The sequence below is a fragment of the Cherax quadricarinatus genome, chromosome 56 (assembly GCF_038502225.1).
Source record: "Cherax quadricarinatus isolate ZL_2023a chromosome 56, ASM3850222v1, whole genome shotgun sequence".
NCBI classification, from domain to species: Eukaryota; Metazoa; Arthropoda; class Malacostraca; order Decapoda; family Parastacidae; genus Cherax; species Cherax quadricarinatus.
In genome coordinates this window covers 22,195,970-22,215,633 of record NC_091347.1, presented here as the reverse complement: position 1 = coordinate 22,215,633, position 19,664 = coordinate 22,195,970, and the positions used below count along the sequence as shown (strand labels likewise).

Below are 19,664 nucleotides of genomic sequence, written 5' to 3'. Positions count from 1 at the left end.
CTCCCCTTACTAAAACCTTTTTTTATTTTAAAATGTTTTGAGACTAGGTCAATATTCAATAAATAATGTTAACTCTCTAAATAACAAGTAAAAAAACACACAAAGAACATAAAAAGGGTGGTTTATGTAAATTACAAGTACATGAGCAAAAAAAAACAAAATATATGTTGGACAAATTTTAGAAAAAAATATACATCTTCCAACAAGTTTTTTTGATATCACATTTTTTTTTCGTTGAGTTTTAACAAGTTATAAATATAATATAAAACTTCAAAGCGAAACCTCACCTAATGATGCCTGTTTAAAAGTCGTTTCTTTTATCTGCTGGATATCCCAATAAGTCAAGTTTAGGAAAAACATAAATGAGCAAAAAAGAAGAGAACATGTTTTTTAAATTAGACCGTATGTTTCGGAAAAAAAAGAAAAGTTACGGGGAAAAATTTTTGCATGGTTACGAGGTTTATTGTACGCAAAACACCCCATCAACTTACGACCCGCTGCTTCGACCGTGTTTTTATGCCAAAATTCGGGGAAAAAAACAACTTTTGTTTCAGTTTCATCCTAAACCACAGTATAAAAACAGCATAACACATAAAAGTAAATAAAAAACGAAATACCAAAATGAAACAATAAAATAAAGTCATTACAAAAAAATTTTTTTTATATTCAGTAGTAAGTTGACTTACGACCATTTAACTTCCCCCTTTCGGAACGAACTCGTCGTAAATCGGATGGTAGGTGTACATTTTTAAAGATGGGCGTGTGAATAATTCGTGCAAAAACAAATGGAATTTTTAAACTGCTTTAACCATGGGCGTTTTCTTTTTGATCAAAACCTACCCCGGGCTGCAAACTATGGATATCCCAAGAAAAAGAGGCCAAAAATTGATGGAACCGTGAACCCCCACGGAACTCCTGAAGGTAATTTTTTGGATAAAATTGAAAGATATTTATGTATTTTTTTTTTCAATGGCTTCTCCCCCGGGGAGGGGGACCCCAAAAAAAAGAAAATCCCCAAAAAAATCTTTTATCATCATTCAACACTTTCCCTCACTTTACAAATATATGTATGTATCTGCTCCCAAAAATTAAAACTTTTAAAAAACTACTTTAAAATATTGAAAACCCAAAAATTTTTGTTCAAAATACACAAAAACTTTTTTTTAAAATCTGGGATATTATACTTTAACCCCTTTAAACTGTCCAAACAATTTACGTTAAATGTGTGCTCCCAAAGTAATCTTTGGTTTTTACATATTTTCAAATAAAAAAAAAAAAGTAAATAAAATTTTTTTTCGTTTTCAAATGAAAAAAAAAAGATCTATTTTTTTACATTTTTAAAATTTAAAAAAGCTGATCTTTTGGACATTTGGGTTAAAAAAAAAACTATCAAAACTGGAGTTGTTAATATGTTGAATATATAAACTGGTGAACATGGCAGATGTTAAAATAAGGTGATGGAAAAGTGAAGGGCGGAGCCTAGTGATGCTACATGTTGTACTAAAATTGAATACCAGTTTTTTTTATTTTCACCTTTTTTTAAAGAAAAATGCGTTTTTTTAATAAACCCCAAAATAAGAAGTATTGTTCATTTTGCCAGCTGAAAAAACTGAACAACAATTTCAAGCAGGTTTGCTGATTAGGCTTTCGGGAAAGGAGTTTTTAAACATTTCTAAGGGCTGGTTAAACTAATTTAAAACGAAGAATGAAAATTATAATAAAATCTAGACTATAGTTTACATAACAAATATAGAATGAAAAATTATTTGTCAAGGGGATTTTTCAAAACCAGTGAAACATGGGAAATGGATCAACCTATAGTGCAAATATGGCCCAACAGATTCGCCTCAAAACAAAAGGGCAACTTATCACATACATACATACTGTACATACATACTGAATCTTACTAATACATAAATACAGTGGACCCCGGGAGATCACCTCCCAAAGCGACCAATTTTAAGTGTGTTTATGTAAAATGGTTTTCCGTGTATGTTTGGGGGGCAAATGGGTAATCTATTACAATATTCCTTATGGGAACAAATTTGGTCAGTACTGGCACCCGAACATACTTCTGGAAAAGAAAAAAATATCGTTAACGGGGTCCACTGTAACCAAAATAAAATATTTGGATCAAATCAGTTCTAAAACAAATTTTAATTGGGAAAAATTTTTAATAGTAAACTCTTTCTAATACTGATAAGAAATAGTATGCCCCAATAGTAAGAATAATCAGTCATCTGTTCTCACCACGAAGACCGCTGGAGGCTCTATAGTTGCGAGCGACATGAGGAGCAGAGCAGCAAAGAGGTCCAGAGAATAAAACCAACGGTTTATGCGTAACAAGATATGCAGGAAGAGCATTTCGATCTCTTGGATGACTGTTGAATTTGTCATTATTTTCACCTTCCTAAAAATTAATGTCACATATTAATAACACAACACATGCACTCATTACCGCATGATGCATATATATATATATATATATATATATATATATATATATATATATATATATATATTACTGCATATATATATATATATATATATATATATATATATATATATATATATATATATATATATATATATATATATATATAGTATATATATATATATATATATATATATATATTACTGCATATATATATATATATATATATATATATATATATATATATATATATATATATATATATATTACTGCATATATATATATATATATATATATATATATATATATATATATATATTATATATATTACTTTATATATATATATATATTATATATATATTACTCTATATATATATATATATCTATATATTATATATATATATATATATTACTGCATATATATATATATATATATATATATATATATATATATATTATATATATATATCTACACGTTCATTCATCGTTACTGACCAGATCAAACCATGCTCAACCTGGCTGACCGAGTGACACACAAGATCAGAAAGAGGCAAAGATGAGGAGTCCTGAGATTTACGTCTGTCCCTCTGTAACAGCACCACAGATGGTACGAGAATTTTCCAACTTTATTTTATACTTATGTACTTGATTGATCAATTTATTTCCAATTAATGTAGTCTATGATAAACTTTAATAAGACAATCATTCATTATACAGTACAATATAATAATAATTCACATCATTCATTATACAATATAATAATAATTCACATTCACTCTCTACTATTTTAATGCTAAGATTTACAAGTCATACTTCTACTGACATAAATGTGGATATTCATACCTCTAAGAATATTGCAGCTTCATGGTAATTCATCTCCCAACTGCTCGCAACAAAATTGGGAGGTGAATAACTAACATTTTCTTGTAGTTCTTGGTACTCACTAGTGTCAGAGTCCACACTAGTATTGCCAAGCTCATTAGGGGCATCCAAATGCTTTTCTTGACCATTCGCACTATCAGCTGATACTGAGACTGAAGGAAAATTTTTAAATTTGAAGTAATTAAGAACCTACATTCAAGCCCTTATGCAGTAATATAAATAATGGATTTAAACTAAGTAATCCTAGATTAAGTAAGTAGGCTCTATGTGTCCTACCTGCATGCCTATGTTATGTCTATGATTCAAAACATAATTTAATACATAAAAACATTAATACTGAGGATTATAGCCTAAATAAACATCAAACTTTTTTCTAGCATGTATACTGATGACTGTAGCCAAAAATAAACATCGTAGTTTGTTTTCTAACTGATTATTATAGCCTAAATAAACATCATACTTTTTCTAACATTTATACTGATGATTGTAGCCTAAATAAACATCATACTTTGTTTCCTAATTATTATTATTATTATTGTAATCAAAAAGAAGCGCTAAGCCACAAGGGCTATACAGCGCTGCAGGGCAGGGAAGGAAGCGAGGGTATTGGATGGCAGAAGGGAGGAGGGATGATCAGTAGGTTACAGAAAACAGCGGGGCAGGGGATAGTACGGGGGTAGAGGGTAGCAAGAGATTGAGGTAGAAAGGGCTGAAGGTATCAGAATTTGTGAAGTAAGTCAGTTGTTGTCAAAAAGTCAATGAGAGAGTCCGGATGAAAGGTAGGTCCATCAGCGAGAAGGGAAGGTAAAGAGAGAGCAGCGGAGCGAAGACGACGATGGAGGTAAATTCTGCGTGCTCGTTGATAAAGTGGGCAGTCCAACAGAATGTGGCTGACTGATAATGGAGCTTGGCAATTCTCACAGAGAGGAGCAGGGCGCCTCTCCATGAGATATCCATGAGTAAGACGAGTATGGCCAATGCGAAGACGGGAGAGAGTAGTCTCCCAACCTCGACACTGGTGATAAGAAGACGGCCAGTAACCTATACTCGGTTTAATAGATTGAAGTTTGTTGCCGAGCATAGTAAACCAACGTTGTTGCCAACGAGTGTGAAGGTGGGAAGATATTGCAGCAAAATAGTCCATAAATGGAATACCTCTATATGAAACTGGTAGGTCATGTACTGCTGACCACGCAGCAGTGTCTGCCTGTTCATTGCCCTGTATGTCAACATGACCAGGGACCCAACAAAAAACAATATCTTTATGCTTGGTAAAGATGCGGCGTAGCCAAAGTTGGATACGGAGGACTAAGGGGTGAGGTGTATCAAATTTCTGTATAGCCTGTAAAGCACTAAGGGAGTCTGAGACAACCACAAATGATGACACAGGCATAGATGCAATATGGATAAGTGCTGCAAGGATGGCATACAATTCAGCAGTAAAAATACTAGCCGAAGATAGTAAATGCCCGCGTACGACGCTGTCCGGAAACACTGCTGCGAATCCTACGCCGTCAGAAGACTTAGAGCCATCTGTGTACACAGCAATGGCATGAGAATGAGAGTGGAAGTGGTCAAGAAAAAGAGAGCGGGAAGCGACCATAGACAGTTGGGCTTTCGAGCAAGGGAGAGAGAAAGAACAGACTTGAACAGCTGGAACTTCCCAGGGAAGTAGGGAAAAGTGAGATGCTACATGAACATAGAAAGGTGGTAATTGAAGAGAAGACGAGCGAATGAAGGCGAAGAGAGAAGGGATGGAGTAAACAGGGGCGGCGAACAAATAAAGAATGTCTACTAATATCAGTGACCATTCTATAAATGGAAGGATTGCGGAGATCATGAGAGCGTACATAGTAGCGAAGGCAATGGGCATCACGGCGATCGGATAAGGATGGAACGTTCGCTTCTGCATAGAGGCTCTCGACAGGGGAAGAGCGAAAAGCACCAAGGCATAAACGTAATCCTTGGTGATGAATGGGGTTAAGGCTAGAGAGAGTAGCAGGAGATGCCGCTGAATAGATCTGTTCACCATAATCAAGTTTCGATAAAATGAGGGTGGAATGTAGGCGAAGGAGGGTTCGACGATCAGCTCCCCATGAAAGATGAGCAAGGGTTTTAAGAAGGTTCAGCCGGCTGTGACAAGTTGCCTTCAGAGAGGTAATGTGAGGTTTCCAGGATAACCTACAGTCAAAGAGGAGGCCCAGAAACTTGACTGTATCACGTTCAGGGATACGGGAGCCATAGAGGTACAAAGGATGATCGGAGATGACAGAGCGTCTAGTGAAAGTAATTTAGAGAGTTTTAGTGCTGGAAAATTTAAACCCATGTGTGGTGGCCCAATTGGAAACACGGTCAACCACATGATGGAGAGAAACTGTAATGAGGTGACAGTCAGCGCCTGCACAGGCAATAGCGAAGTCATCAACATAGTGATGATCAAATATTTGATGGAAGACTAGAGGCCAAATCATTAATAGCAAGGAGAAAAAGTGTTGTGCTCAGAACACATCCCTGGGGGACACCTTCAGCTTGGATAAAGTCCGGGGAGAGCACATTATTAACCCGAACACGGAAATGCCTGTCAGTTAAAAAGTTCTTAAGGAAGGATGGTAGATTGCCTCGAAGGCCTAAGGAGTGGGCTTGGGCTAAAATATTATACCTCCAAGTTGTGTCATATGCCTTCTCAAGGTCAAAAAATATGGCAATAACTGAGTGGTTATTCGCAAAGGCATTACGAACATACGTATACAAGCATAGTAAGAGGTCTATGGTAAAACGTCCCTTATGAAAGCCATATTGATGAGTGGAGAGACTGTTCTCTCTAAATACCACACTAAACGTCTATTTACTAGGCGTTCCATCACTTTGCAAACTGCACTGGTAAGAGCAATGGGACGATAGTGGGAGGCTTCATGTCCCGTAGTGCCTGGTTTGCAGAAAGGGGGAACAATGGCAGATTTCCACAGCTGTGGAAGAACTCCTTGTGACCAAATAAGATTGTAAAGGCATAATAGGACTGCAAGGGCTGACTGATGTAAATGTTGTAGCATACGAATATGAATGTCGTCGGGCCCAGCTGCCGATGATCGGCAAGCTGAGAGTGTTGCCTCCAGTTCTTGAAGTGTAAAAGGCACATTATACTGTTCTTCTCTGAGAGAAGAAAAGTCCAAGGGTGCTAACTCTCTGGCAGACTTTGAGGAAAGAAATGAGGGGCATAGATGGAGTCCCTGAGAAATACGGACCAGATGATTGTCAATTTCATTGGCAACATCTAGTGGGTTTGCATTATCAACACCGGCAACCCGCAGAACAGGAGCCGGGTCAGGAGAATATTTACCACTCAGTTTTCGTACTTTTTTCCAGACTGCACTCATAGAGGAAGCAGAGGTGATGGTGGAGACATAATCTCGCCAGCAAGTGTGTTTAGCATCACGGATAACACGGCGAGCGATTGCACGCTTCTGCTTAAAATCAAGAAGTCTCACTGTGGTTCTATTGTACCGGTACCTGCCCCATGCAGCACGTTTCAAACGTACTGCACGAGCACAAGCAGGAGACCACCAAGGCACGCATTTCTGAGAATGCCTGCCCGAAGTTTGGGGTATACAATTAGAAGCTGCGGTTAAAACGGAGGACAAGAATAGGTGTAAAAGCTCATCGATGGAGGACGAAGAAGGAACCTCTCTAAAAACAGTTAGGTGTGAGTAAAGGTTCCAATTTGCCTGATCAAATTGCCAGCGTGGGATGCGAAGAGGTGGTGAATATGAAGGGGAAGTAAGAATGATTGAAAAATGATCGCTGTCATGTAAGTCTGGGAGAACAGACCAAGTGAAGTCTAATGCGGTGAAGGAAGAGCAGACTGAGAGATCGATGCAAGAGAGAGTGTGACTCCGAGGATCAAAATGGGTGCGAGTACTTGTATTTAAAACATGGAGGGGGTGGGTGGCAAGAAAAGCCTCTAACTGAATGCCACGGGAATCACAGTGAGACCCCCCCCCCCCAGAGGAAATGGTGGGCATTAAAATCGCCAAGTAACAGAATCAGTGGCGGTAATGACGAAACAAGAAAGGCAATATCCGGAATAGATAATGCCCAAGAAGGAGAGAGATATAAAGAACAGAGCGTATACCACCTATGCAAGTGGATACGGGCTGCTGTGTAATGCAGCGAAGTACGAATAAATAGCTGATGGTACGGAATATCAGTGCGTAGAAGAAGGGCACTTTCATTAAAGGTCCCATCAGGAAAAGGATCTGAAGATGCAGATGGAGGAGAGGAGAGAGAAGGAACGGAGGGTGGATCAGTGTCCATTGATGGTTTGGTCTCTGCAATATATTCAGAGATTGCTTCAAGTGTTTCGGAATTCAGAGACGTCGTATGGGAGACAATATTGGAAATGGTAGGGGGAGGATGAGTAAAGATTGGAACTGTAATGGACTGTACCAAGGTAGGGGGGAAGGGGAAGGGTGGAGGGAACTGGAGAAGTGTGAAAGGGGACAGAAGAGGCAGAAACCTGGGAGGTGGCAGAAGAGGAAGAAACTTGGGAGGGAACAGGGGAGGAAGGTACAGTACGAGGAGGAGGGTGAACCTCTATCTACACTTGTAACAGAGCCAGTGAGAGGGGAAGAACCAGGTACAGAGACAGGGAAGGTAAAATGAGGAGGTGGAAGATGGGTAGGTGTTAACGGACCTTTTTTTTGACTTTTGAGAACTAGAGGGACGATTAGGAGGAGGTGTCATACGAGATCTCGTCGCTACTGAGGCTTGTGAGGGAGAACACGAAGAAGCGAGATCAGACTGAGGCGTTGAAGTAGGGACGTCTGAGCCTAGGACAGCAAAAGAATTAGATACAGGAGTGACTATGGGAGAGGTAACCACAGAGGTGGTTGCAGAAGATGGGATCACAGAAGTGGGGGGACGTTTTGAAACATGGGAATAAGAAACACAAGGTAGTCTCCCTTGGAGGCGGAGATGAGAAACTGCCATGGCATAAGAGAGACCTTCTGCCTCTTTGAGGTAACGGATTTCCCGCTCATTTAAGTAGACTTGACAACGGCGAGAGTACAAAGGGTGAGCCTCATGACAATTAAGGCAGGAGGGAGGTCGAATGCAAGACGTATTAGAATGGTCATCGGCACCAAAGACTGGGCATTCGGCTATGGATCTGCAATATTTCGCTGGATGGCCAAATCGCCAGCAATTTCTACAGTTGCAGTGTAGGGATCACCTTTCGAACTTGTAACCGATGTCCTGCTACATAAACCGAGGATGGGAGTTCACGGCTGTCAAAAGTTAAACGAGCCACACTGCTAGGGTATTGTCTCCGCCCGCAGGCAGGGAGAACGTAAGTGTCTACCTTGAGGATTGGGAGATCTTGGAGTTCCAGCTGTTCAAGAATGTCAGTGTCACATGTCTGGAAATTTTTGTTGAACTATGGTATGGGGCAGAATGACGGTACCACTACAAGAATTGAGAGAATGATGTTTTTCAATAGTGACAGGAACAGTATCGATATGGGAAAGACGAGAAAGCTCATGAGCCTGGGTAGCATTCTGTACGGTGATGATGTGTACCGCTCTTAAGAGCATGAAAAGAAATATCTTTACCAACATGGCGTAGGAGTGCCTTGCCAATACTGTGGTCAGAAAGATAGGCAGTAGAGGAAGTTGGTCATAAAGTGAAGAATTTAGTCCATTGTACAGCCTGAAACTGAGCGTGGAAAGGTAGTGAAGGACATGTCGATCTTTTCTGAGAAGAACGAGAAGGTGGAGAAGTATCATCAGCAGGTAATTGTCGTTGGCGTTTAGGCATGGGACCAGAGTTGGTCCGACGTGAAACGGGCCAGCGATTCGAAAATTGCCGCACCGTAGAGGGAGAGGCCGGAAGCATAGTCAGAGGAGAGCGAAGGTCAGATAAATCGAAGGAGTCAGTCGAGGCCTCAGTACCTGAAGCGGGTGAGGAAACAGCACTGGCAAGAGGTACAGAGGCATGAGGAGTGTCCGAAGAGTGGTCCAAAGACGAGGCGGGGTCAGAACGGGGTGCGGTATCAAGAAGGGGCCCGGGGGTAGCAGGTTCATGGACTAGGGCTGCCATGGTTAGGTTACTTCTTTCTTTTTGTTTTTAAGAAAAAAAAAGAAAGAAGAAAAGAAAATAAAAATAAAAAAAAGAATAAAAACAGGGGGGGACCAGGGAGGGATAGTTCCTATGAGGAATGAAAGGGCCAGAAATCTCCCTCCACGCCCAAGAGGACCTCAGCACCGCAAGTAGCGCAGATGCAGCATGGAACCCGTGCCATACCCTACCCATCATGCCAGTAAACCGGCAATCCGGGATAGCAACCTCACATCTGCCGAGCTACCTCGGTGGACAAAAAAGAGGGCGGCCGGAAATCCGCCACAAAGCATACCTCCTTCGGCCACCACCCCCGGAATCCGAAAGGTGGCTTCCAGGGATACACCCGTCGCCCGAGAGACACCCAAAGCCACCCTCCGGGATACCGGAGAGGGATCAGGACATCCCCAGGCAATCCAGATTCCACGGCAAACTACGCCACCGCCAAGAACCTCAATGGAATGGGATGGACCCCGGTACCCTTTCCCCTACCTAGGAACTAGCGTGCCTGTGGAAAAAAAATAAAAAAAAAAAAAAAAAGCCAAAATGGAAGGGAAAAAGGGAGGGGTGGGGAGGAGGAGGAGAAAAGGAAAAAGGGGAGGGTGGGATAGGGAACGGGGGATTGGGGGGTAATTAGGTTCGGTCTGAGGAAGGAGACCGACAGGTCTAATTCCTCAGACCAAGAGCCTCTTCACCACGCCAAGGAGCCCCCGTTAAAGAGGTTTGTTTACTAAAGATGACCCTGACCGAGGCAACCTTGAGAAAAAGACTAATAATGTGCTCTGTAACATTATTTTTCGACATAATAAAGCAGTATTAAAGCCTTCCTCGGCCGCACAGTCATACCATGATTGGACTGAGTATCATCCGAGGACTGGAAAAGGCTGGCGAAACTTTCCCTTCCTCCTCTTCTCTCTTCCTCAGACATGTTTGTCAACATCAACTACACACTGTTGCCAACTCCAGCTCACTCAACACAAACTCTGCTAGCTTAGCAATTACAATCAATCAATTTTTATTTCCTTGCAAGATTACACTGAAATTATGAAATTACAAAAATGAGTTACAGTGCAAAGAGCCACTATCATGGCTAGACATTATAGGCAGACTTAATTTAAGGGCTTACAGACTACTTAATACTAAAGTAATTGAACACAGTTTAAGTTGTACATCTTGTTTATTTATAATACACAGTAATTTTATTCAAATTACAACAGTTTAAATATTGCAATAGTAATAATAATAATAATTATTTTTTATTTTGACATGATACAGGGTTGCACAAAGGAATATAATAGTTGGGTATACATGACAAAAACCCCTTTGTATGCAGAGCATTTCGGGCAAACTTAAAATTAACTTAAGATTAATAAGGCAATAACAGTTCATCTGATCACGAGATGAAGTTACAATGAGTACAAGAGAATTGAGTATTCTATTAGGTAATGCTGTAATAGTCTAGTACAGTAGTTCAGCATATAATAATTACAGTTTTGATATACAAGTAGTTTATAAGAAGTACATTATTAGCCATTAACAACAACAATAATAATAATATTTATTTACTACAAGTACATGTACAAGGTATAGTCCTAGCTGACATCAGTGACATACTACTATAAAGAAAGCCGCTTGTTATGAAGAGCAATTCGGTCAAATTAGGTCAATTTTGTCCCAGGATGCGACCCACACCAGTCGACTAACACCCAGATACCTATTTTACTACTAGGTGTACATGGACAGCAGGTGTTTTAAGAAAATACGTTCTAATGTTTCCACCTGTACCGGGGATGGAACCACGGACCTCAAGGTGTGATTTATTATTATAATTGGGGGCGCGCTAAACCCATAGGGATTTTACAGCGCCTGTGGGAGGGGGGGTGAATGGAAGGTATTCAGACTCAATTCAGGGAACTGGAGCACAGATCTAATTCCTTAGATCAAAAGCCCCTTCACCAGCATCTAGGAACCTCCCCTAGAAGGTGCTTCAATGTGTGAGCAGAGTGCGCTACCGATCAAGCCATAATAAGTTTATTCAGGTATAGGTACACATAAATACAGTTACATAAATTAACATACATAGCAACATATATGCAGATTGCCTAGAATAACCTAATAAAGTCAGTCAGAGTGACTTATTTCCACTGGGCTCTTTCGACGTATTTTCATTGGGGGTCCTTTCTTATTACCACAACTGGGTTGTTTTTAGCAGTTACAGCTACTTGACTGTTTTAGCCATTACCACAACGCGATTGTTCTTGGCAGTTACCGCTACGTGATTAAGCCATCACTGCCACATGATTATTTAATAGCTAGAGCTGTACGATTGTTTAGCAATTACGGATGTGTGGTTGCTTAGCAATTACTGCATCGTGATTGCTTGATAATTGTCCCCTACGTGATGCAGAGCTGCATGACCCTTACGGGTTTAGCGTTTGGTTATGATTATAAGAATAATAATGCCCTTACGCGATTGTTCAGCAATTACCACCGACTAAATGTATAATTACATAAGAAATTACAGCTGTTACTGTATAACTGTATCAACAATTACAGCCACGTGATTGCGATGTACATACACCGAGAGGAGTGTATTTACGCCTAGAGCTGTGTATATACACCGAGAGGTGCGTATATACACCGAGAGGTGCGTATATACACCGAGAGCTGTGTATATATATTGCAGCTACGGTGAAAAGCTCTGTTCCACAAGGCACAGTACTCGCTCCCATCTTGTTCCTCATCCTCATATCCGACATAGACAAGGATGTCAGCCACAGCACTGTGTCTTCCTTTGCAGATGACACCTGAATCTGCATGACAGTGTCTTCCATTGCAGACACTGCAAGGCTCCAGGTGGACATCAACCAAATCTTTCAGTGGGCTGCAGAAAACAATATGAAGTTCAACGATGAGAAATTTCAATTACTCAGATATGGTAAACACGAGGAAATTAAATCTTCATCAGAGTACAAAACAAATTCTGGCCACAAAATAGAGCGAAACACCAACGTCAAAGACCTGGGAGTGATCATGTTGGATTATCTCACCTTCAAGGACCATAACATTGTATCAATCGCATCTGCTAGAAAAATGACAGGATGGATAATGAGAACCTTCAAAACTAGGGAGGCCAAGCCCATGATGACACTCTTCAGGTCACTTGTTCTATCTAGGATGGAATATTGCTGCACACTAACAGCACCTTTCAAGGCAGGTGAAATTGCTGACCTAGAAAATGTACAGAGAACCTTCACGGCGCGCATAATGGAGATAAAACACCTCAATTACTGGGAACGCTTGAGGTTCCTAAACCTGTATTCCCTGGAATGCAGGCAGGAGAGATACATGATTATATACACCTGGAAAATCCTAGAGGGACTAGTACCGAACTTGCACACGAAAATCACTCACTACGAAAGCAAAAGACTTGGCAGATGATGCAACATCCCCCCAATGAAAAGCAGGGGTGTCACTAGCACGTTAAGAGACCATACAATAAGTGTCAGGGGCCCAAGACTGTTCAACTGCCTCCCAGCATACATAAGGGGGATTACCAACAGACCCCTGGCAGTCTTCAAGCTGGCACTGGACAAGCACCTAAAGTCGGTTCCTGACCAGCCGGGCTGTGGCTCGTACGTTGGTTTGCGTGCAGCCAGCAGCAACAGCCTGGTTGATCAGGCTTTGATCCACCAGGAGGCCTGGTCACAGACCGGGCCGCGGGGGCGTTGACTCCCGGAACTCTCTCCAGGTAAACTCCAGGTAAACAACGAAAGCAAAAGACTTGGCAGACGATGCAACATCCCCCCAATGAAAAGCAGGGGTGTCACTAGCACGTTAAGAGACCATACAATAAGTGTCAGGGGCCCGAGACTGTTCAACTGCCTCCCAGCATACATAAGGGGGATTACCAACAGACCCCTGGCAGTCTTCAAGCTGGCACTGGACAAGCACCTAAAGTCGGTACCTGACCAGCTGGGCTGTGGCTCGTACGTTGGTTTGCGTGCAGCCAGCAGTAACAGCCTGGTTGATCAGGCTCTGATCCACCAGGAGGCCTGGTCACAGACCGGGCCGCGGGGGCGCTGATCCCCGGAACTCTCTCCAGGTAAACTCCAGGTATACACCGAGAGCTGTGTATATACACCGAGAGGTGCGTATATACACCGAGAGGTGCGTATATACACCGAGAGGTGCGTATATACACCGAGAGGTGCGTATATACACTTTTTTTAGTTTAATATGTTTATTATGCACCCCATACCCATCCTGTGGGCGGTAGTCAAAAGATTACAGAGGTACATAATCGGTCCAGGGACTGGACTCCAAAGTTTTGATAGCTGAGCAAGTTACAAAGGTAATGAACTAGAGCTGGTCATAATCATGACCAAGTTACAAAGGTAATGAGCTCCAGGTAGAGCTGGTCACACTCATGAATAATTGCAAGGGTAATGAATCATAAACACATTAATCATGAGAATTTACAAAGCTCCAGGTAGAGCTGGTCAAAATCATGACAAGTTTCAAAAGTAATGAATGATAAACACATTATCACATGATTACAATCATAGACAAATTACAGAGTAATGAGCAGTTAACAAACATAGCAGGGAATTCATCCATTGCCCCAACAACAGATGTTGCTAGGTGCCTGTCTCTCCTAGGCAGACAGCCATTGCAAACAGGTGCGTATATACACCGAGGGGTGCGTATATACACTGAGGTGCGTATATACACCGAGGGGTGCGTATATACACCGAGAGGTGCGTATATACACCGAGAGGTGCGTATATACACCGAGAGGTGAGTATATACACTGAGGTGCGTATATACACCGAGGGGTGCGTATATACACTGAGGTGCGTATATACACCGAGGGGTGCGTATATACACCGAGAGGTGCGTATATACACTGAGGTGCGTATATACACCGAGGGGTGCGTATATACACTGAGGTGCGTATATACACCGAGAGGTGCGTATATACACTGAGGTGCGTATATACACAGAGATGTGCGTATATACACCGAGAGGTGTATATACACACCGAGATGTGTATATACACCGAGAGGTGCGTATATACACTGAGGTATATGTATCTGGGATGATAACGTGATAGTGTTCCTGGTGACTTAATGGATTTTAATCTCCGCAATTGTTCATTTATTTCTCTAAGTTAACGTCTTTATTTTTAGGATAGTTTATTTCTATATACCCGCAAAGGTCATACAACGCCTGGGGGAGGGGGGGAACCAGGTTTGCCCAGCTCCAATTCCCTGAACCAAGAGCCCGTCACCAGCTTCATGGCATTCTAACTCTATGGGAATCTCATCAGAAACAATTAGTACTGTCAGACAAGTGATTTTTTGAAGCATGTAAGTAAATATAATCGAGAACTTTTCAACATTTCCATTTATAACTACGTAACGTATTTAAAGGAAAATTTAAAGTTATTATAGCAATTAACAATAATTAATAATCAGATTAGAAATTACCAGCGCGTAAATTATTTATTACATTGACGACTACCGTTTGTATAGTTATTATATTAGTAATTACCACTTTGCTGAATAATTACAATATTATCACTGATTTAGTAATTATATTAGCAATTACCAGTTTCATTACGTTATCAATTACCACCTATCAACATTTTTTTTTTTTTTATATTTTATTTTAAACATGACATTACAAAATATAATATGTAAAACTCATTTAAGTCTATAAATTAACACAATCCTCCCTACAGCTAATGTTACACACCACACTTACAACTCCGTGTGGGTACACCCCCCCCCCCTCCCTGCTCCCTCATCCTATCACTTAACCCAAACCTGTTGGAGCTACTCAACAGAATTACATGATATGAACAACACTTTTATATACACATCCCTCGAAATGGTACTTAATGATCGACTACAGACCATGCAATGCATTGCACTGAACATATTATACAGACATATTACCCCCCCCCCCCCCCCGTGGTTATCCAACCACCCCACTATTTACAACCTAACATACTATAAACAATGAATGTTGCCTAATCTAAAGTCACACAGCAATGATCCAAACATTAATTTATGTAATTGTCCTAATGGTTCAGTTACATAACAATATGTATTACACAACAATGGTGATATAGAAAAGTCACAAGGACATACAAAATTACTACAAAACCATAAGAATAAACTTAGTCTCAAAATCCAACACATGTAAGCCTTTACACATTTAAACATGCAATTCCAGTGTTAAAACAATAACACAGCTTCAACTATGACATTCAAGCTCTATACAGCTTATATGGACATTACATAGTGCTATTGACAACAGTACAATACAACATAAAATATAACCATGACACAAGTAACACATAAAGACTGTGCCTAGCACGCACCTAACCACAAAAACCTATAACACCACTGTTGCCCAACTTTATTTACACTATCTGACGTGCATTAACCTCTTTACTCTCAAAACAAAACTGAAAATTGCAGAACACCAGTGACGAACAATAATGCACAGACATTAATACAAACATATCACATCATATCTCTGGACACCGTGCATGATCACAGCATCAACACTATGCAGTGCAAGGCACCTAGAAAACAAGTTGGAGCAAACACATGCAATTATTATAGCAAATCTCCAAATTACAATGTCATTACCGTAAATCAATATTACCACACACAATATGTATAATAAGTATAAAGTCCTGTCACACAAAAACTGGCCAGCTCCACAGGTGCTAGCACCCGTGGTCCACATATTATTCACTCATGCATCACTCATCCAACACTCTCGCAAAACTTTTGTTATCCATTACCAGGGAGGCAACCCTGTTTTCACCCCTGACTTCCCTACCCCAGCAACACTTTCCAATCATACCCTCCCCTCCCTCGTATATTACAAGTCTAATAAAACCTGTAACGTAAGTTGCCTATATCCCTCTGAAAAATCCTTCACCCACCTCCTCCCATAAATTTCCTTATTTCTACATACCGTTTTATAGAACGTTAACGCTAACACCCTCCTCTTCACCTCAGTAACCTGTTTGCCCCGCAATCCCCACACTATATAGATATAATCTGCCATAATGTATCCCACAGCTCTGATTACACGTTCCTCCCAACCCCCCACGTCGAGACTTAATGCTCTCAATACAGAAATTCCTTTACCTCCTATCCTATTTATCACCCTATTTAACCACCCCTTGACACTCCTCAGTCCATCACAAAAATATACTACATGAAAAGCCGACTCCTCCCCACCACATATCCCACACTCCCCCCCGTCAACGACTCGTCTATCCCGTAGAACCACACCCGACGGTAAAATGCCGTGCAGAAAACGATACATTACATCCCGAACACGAGGTTGCAACCTCATCCTACTCAACCTATTCCATATACTTCCCCATGCATACATGGGGAAAATTCCCTCTACAGGCGCTACAACCCTCCCGGCTAACAATCTACACAACCTACCTATTTTAACCTTTGCTGGCTCTCGATCCCACGCCAGAGCCCTCAACACAGTTTCACACTCATGCAACTCAACTCCTGTATACATCCGTTGCAATCTGTTATGGATCCTGGCCAACCCCCCCCCCCCCACCCACACTTTCCCTCATCACCTCCCTTTTAATGAAGACACATTTGACCCTCCGCTTTAAGTCCAGCAATCCCAGCCCCCCCTTACTTACAGGTAACATTACCACATCTCTCTTAATCCAATCACAGCTCGAACCCCACAAGAATTTAAAAACCTTCCTAAGTATGTTCGTTATTGCTGGCCCAGTTAATGGGAACACGGCTGCCACGTGCCATACTTTGCTATACAGTAAGATATTAACAACAATGGCACGCTGCACAAGGGTCAAATGATAAGGTCGCAATGCACCCAAGCGTCCCTGAATCCTTTCTACCATCCTAAGCGAGTTTTCCATGCGTGCCACAGGTAGATCGTCTGCATAAATAAGACCACAGATTTTTAACGAATTCACCTGCTTCCTCACAACTGCACTACCCCAATCAACCCTACCCGCCCAAGCTCCTAACCCCATGACCATGGATTTATCTGAATTTACCCTCATACCAGTTGCCCCTGCGAACATTTGTACTACCCCGTCTAATGTGTCCATTGACATCCCCTCCCTGATCAGAACAGTTGTATCATCCACATACCCAATTAAAACTGGCCAAACCCTCGCAACCTCACACCCTGGTCCCTCTACGTGACACATACGCTGCTCCATCAATCTATAAAAGGGGTCCTGTACGCATGCAAACAATAATTGTGACATAGGACACCCCTGCCTAAGTCCCCTACCCATTACAATCTTCCCACCCAATCGACCATTAATCTGTACCCTCGCCATTGCACCTCCATACAACGCCTCAACCCAGCCCACTATTTCTTCCCCAAACCCCTGACCCCTGAGGATGGCTTTCAATGCTTTCCGATCCACTCTATCGTATGCCCCTTGCCAATCGAGCGCCACCAAACCTCCCTCCCTCCCCCCCCCCCTTTTGCCTCCACGAAATCCCTAAGTAACCCATGCCCCTCCACCATAGACCTCCCTGGCAAACCAAACTGAGTTTTTGATACTACCCGCCCTACCACACACTTGACCCGATTTCCCAAAATCTTCGCAAACAATTTATAATCTGCGCATAACAACGAGATCGCCCGGTAATCCCGAAGCGTATGCTGCCCCTTACCCTTCGGTACCAATACAACGACAGCCGTTGCCTGCTTCTCACCCAGCTCACCTCTCTCCTTCATGCAATTTAATAACCTAACCAGAAAATGCCTCAATAATTCCCAATGCTGCTGATAAAACTCTACCGGGAGTCCATCAATTCCCGGTGCTTTGCCCTTTCGCATTCCACTTAAAGCCCTCCATATTTCCCCCTCAGTTATTTCGCCACCCAGTGCTTCCCTATCACTGTTACGCAACTGACATACCACACTCCCACACACCTGTTCTAAAACCCCATCCTCTACCCCTTCTCGTTGCCAGTACTTCTCATACCACTTGTCAGCAAACGCCCCCATTCCTTCCGTAGCTTGTATGACCTGCCCCTCCCTGTACCCTCCTATCGATTCATGAACCTCCAACCATGGAATAGTCATTGCCTGCTGTCTTTGTTTCTGCCTACGCAATACGCACGATGAAGGTCTATCGCCCCATAACACCTCTTCCACCCCCGCCTGTACCCGCACCGCTTGGAACCTCTCATCCTGTACCTCACGCAGCCTCCCTTTAATTGCCATAATTTCATCCATTGGATAAGTGCCCGCCACCGCCCCCCTCGCATAACAACCCCGTAATCTATCCTCCAAATAGTTAGCAAGCCCATATTTTAAAGAATTGATACGTTTCCCTTCCTTTACGTAATATTGCTTAATCCGTTCTTTAGCCACACCATCCCACCACATCACCACATCCTCTACCCCTTTTATCTCTGCACGTAACCCCTCCCACAGCGTTGCAAATCCCTCTATCCCCTCCTCATCACCTAACACACTTGTATTTAATTTCCAATATCCCCTAGATATACCTGCTAGTGACTCCCACGCCACCTCTGCTACTACCGCCCGATGATCCGAATAAGCTACTTCTATTGTACGGAAAAATGTCAACCCAACCCCTTGAGATATATACAGCCTATCCAACCTAGCAGCGTAACCCCGTCTTACAAAAGTGTGCTCTACCTCCCACGCCCCTCCTCCAACCGCATCCCGCAACTGAATATCCCTCAAAAGATCTCGCAAGGCCGCCGACACGTGCCCCGCCCCTTTTGGTTCCACGTCAGCCCTCCTAATAACGCAGTTCCAGTCGCCACCAACGATGGCCACTGCAGGTAAACCACGTAAGAAGAAAACTAGTTCTTCACATACAAAATCCCTTTTTACCCTCACATCATTTTCCGCTGGTGCATACACACATACAAAAGATACCCGCTGTCCCATCCACCACCCATCCACGCGCAATACTCTTCCCCCTCCTCCCCCCTCACTTCTTAGCAACACAAACGGGCTTGCCTCCCTGATCAATATACCCACACCACCTTTCAGACGTGCAGATGGCAGAGTCATGACCTGAAACCCCTCCACCTCGAGCACTCTTCCCTCCTTGAAATTGTGTTCTTGCAGGAACACTACATCCACCCTATATTTATACAGAAACATTCGAAACCATTCCTTCTTCACACTATTACACAGTCCATTTACG

At 42.0% G+C, this 19,664-nt stretch overlaps 1 protein-coding gene across 1 annotated transcript; it reads right to left on the bottom strand.

Annotated features, from left to right (window-relative positions):
- Positions 1-2,207: 2,207 nt before the first annotated feature.
- Positions 2,208-10,458, bottom strand: LOC138854362 (two pore calcium channel protein 1-like). The gene is made up of 3 exons (XM_070096981.1): positions 10,274-10,458; positions 3,278-3,468; positions 2,208-2,410 (listed from the first exon to the last, which is right to left on the bottom strand). Exons 1-3 carry the CDS (start codon positions 10,365-10,367, stop codon positions 2,237-2,239), a joined length of 459 nt encoding a protein of 152 aa, XP_069953082.1. The 5' UTR covers positions 10,368-10,458; the 3' UTR covers positions 2,208-2,236.
- Between the last annotated feature and the right edge of the window lie 9,206 nt (positions 10,459-19,664).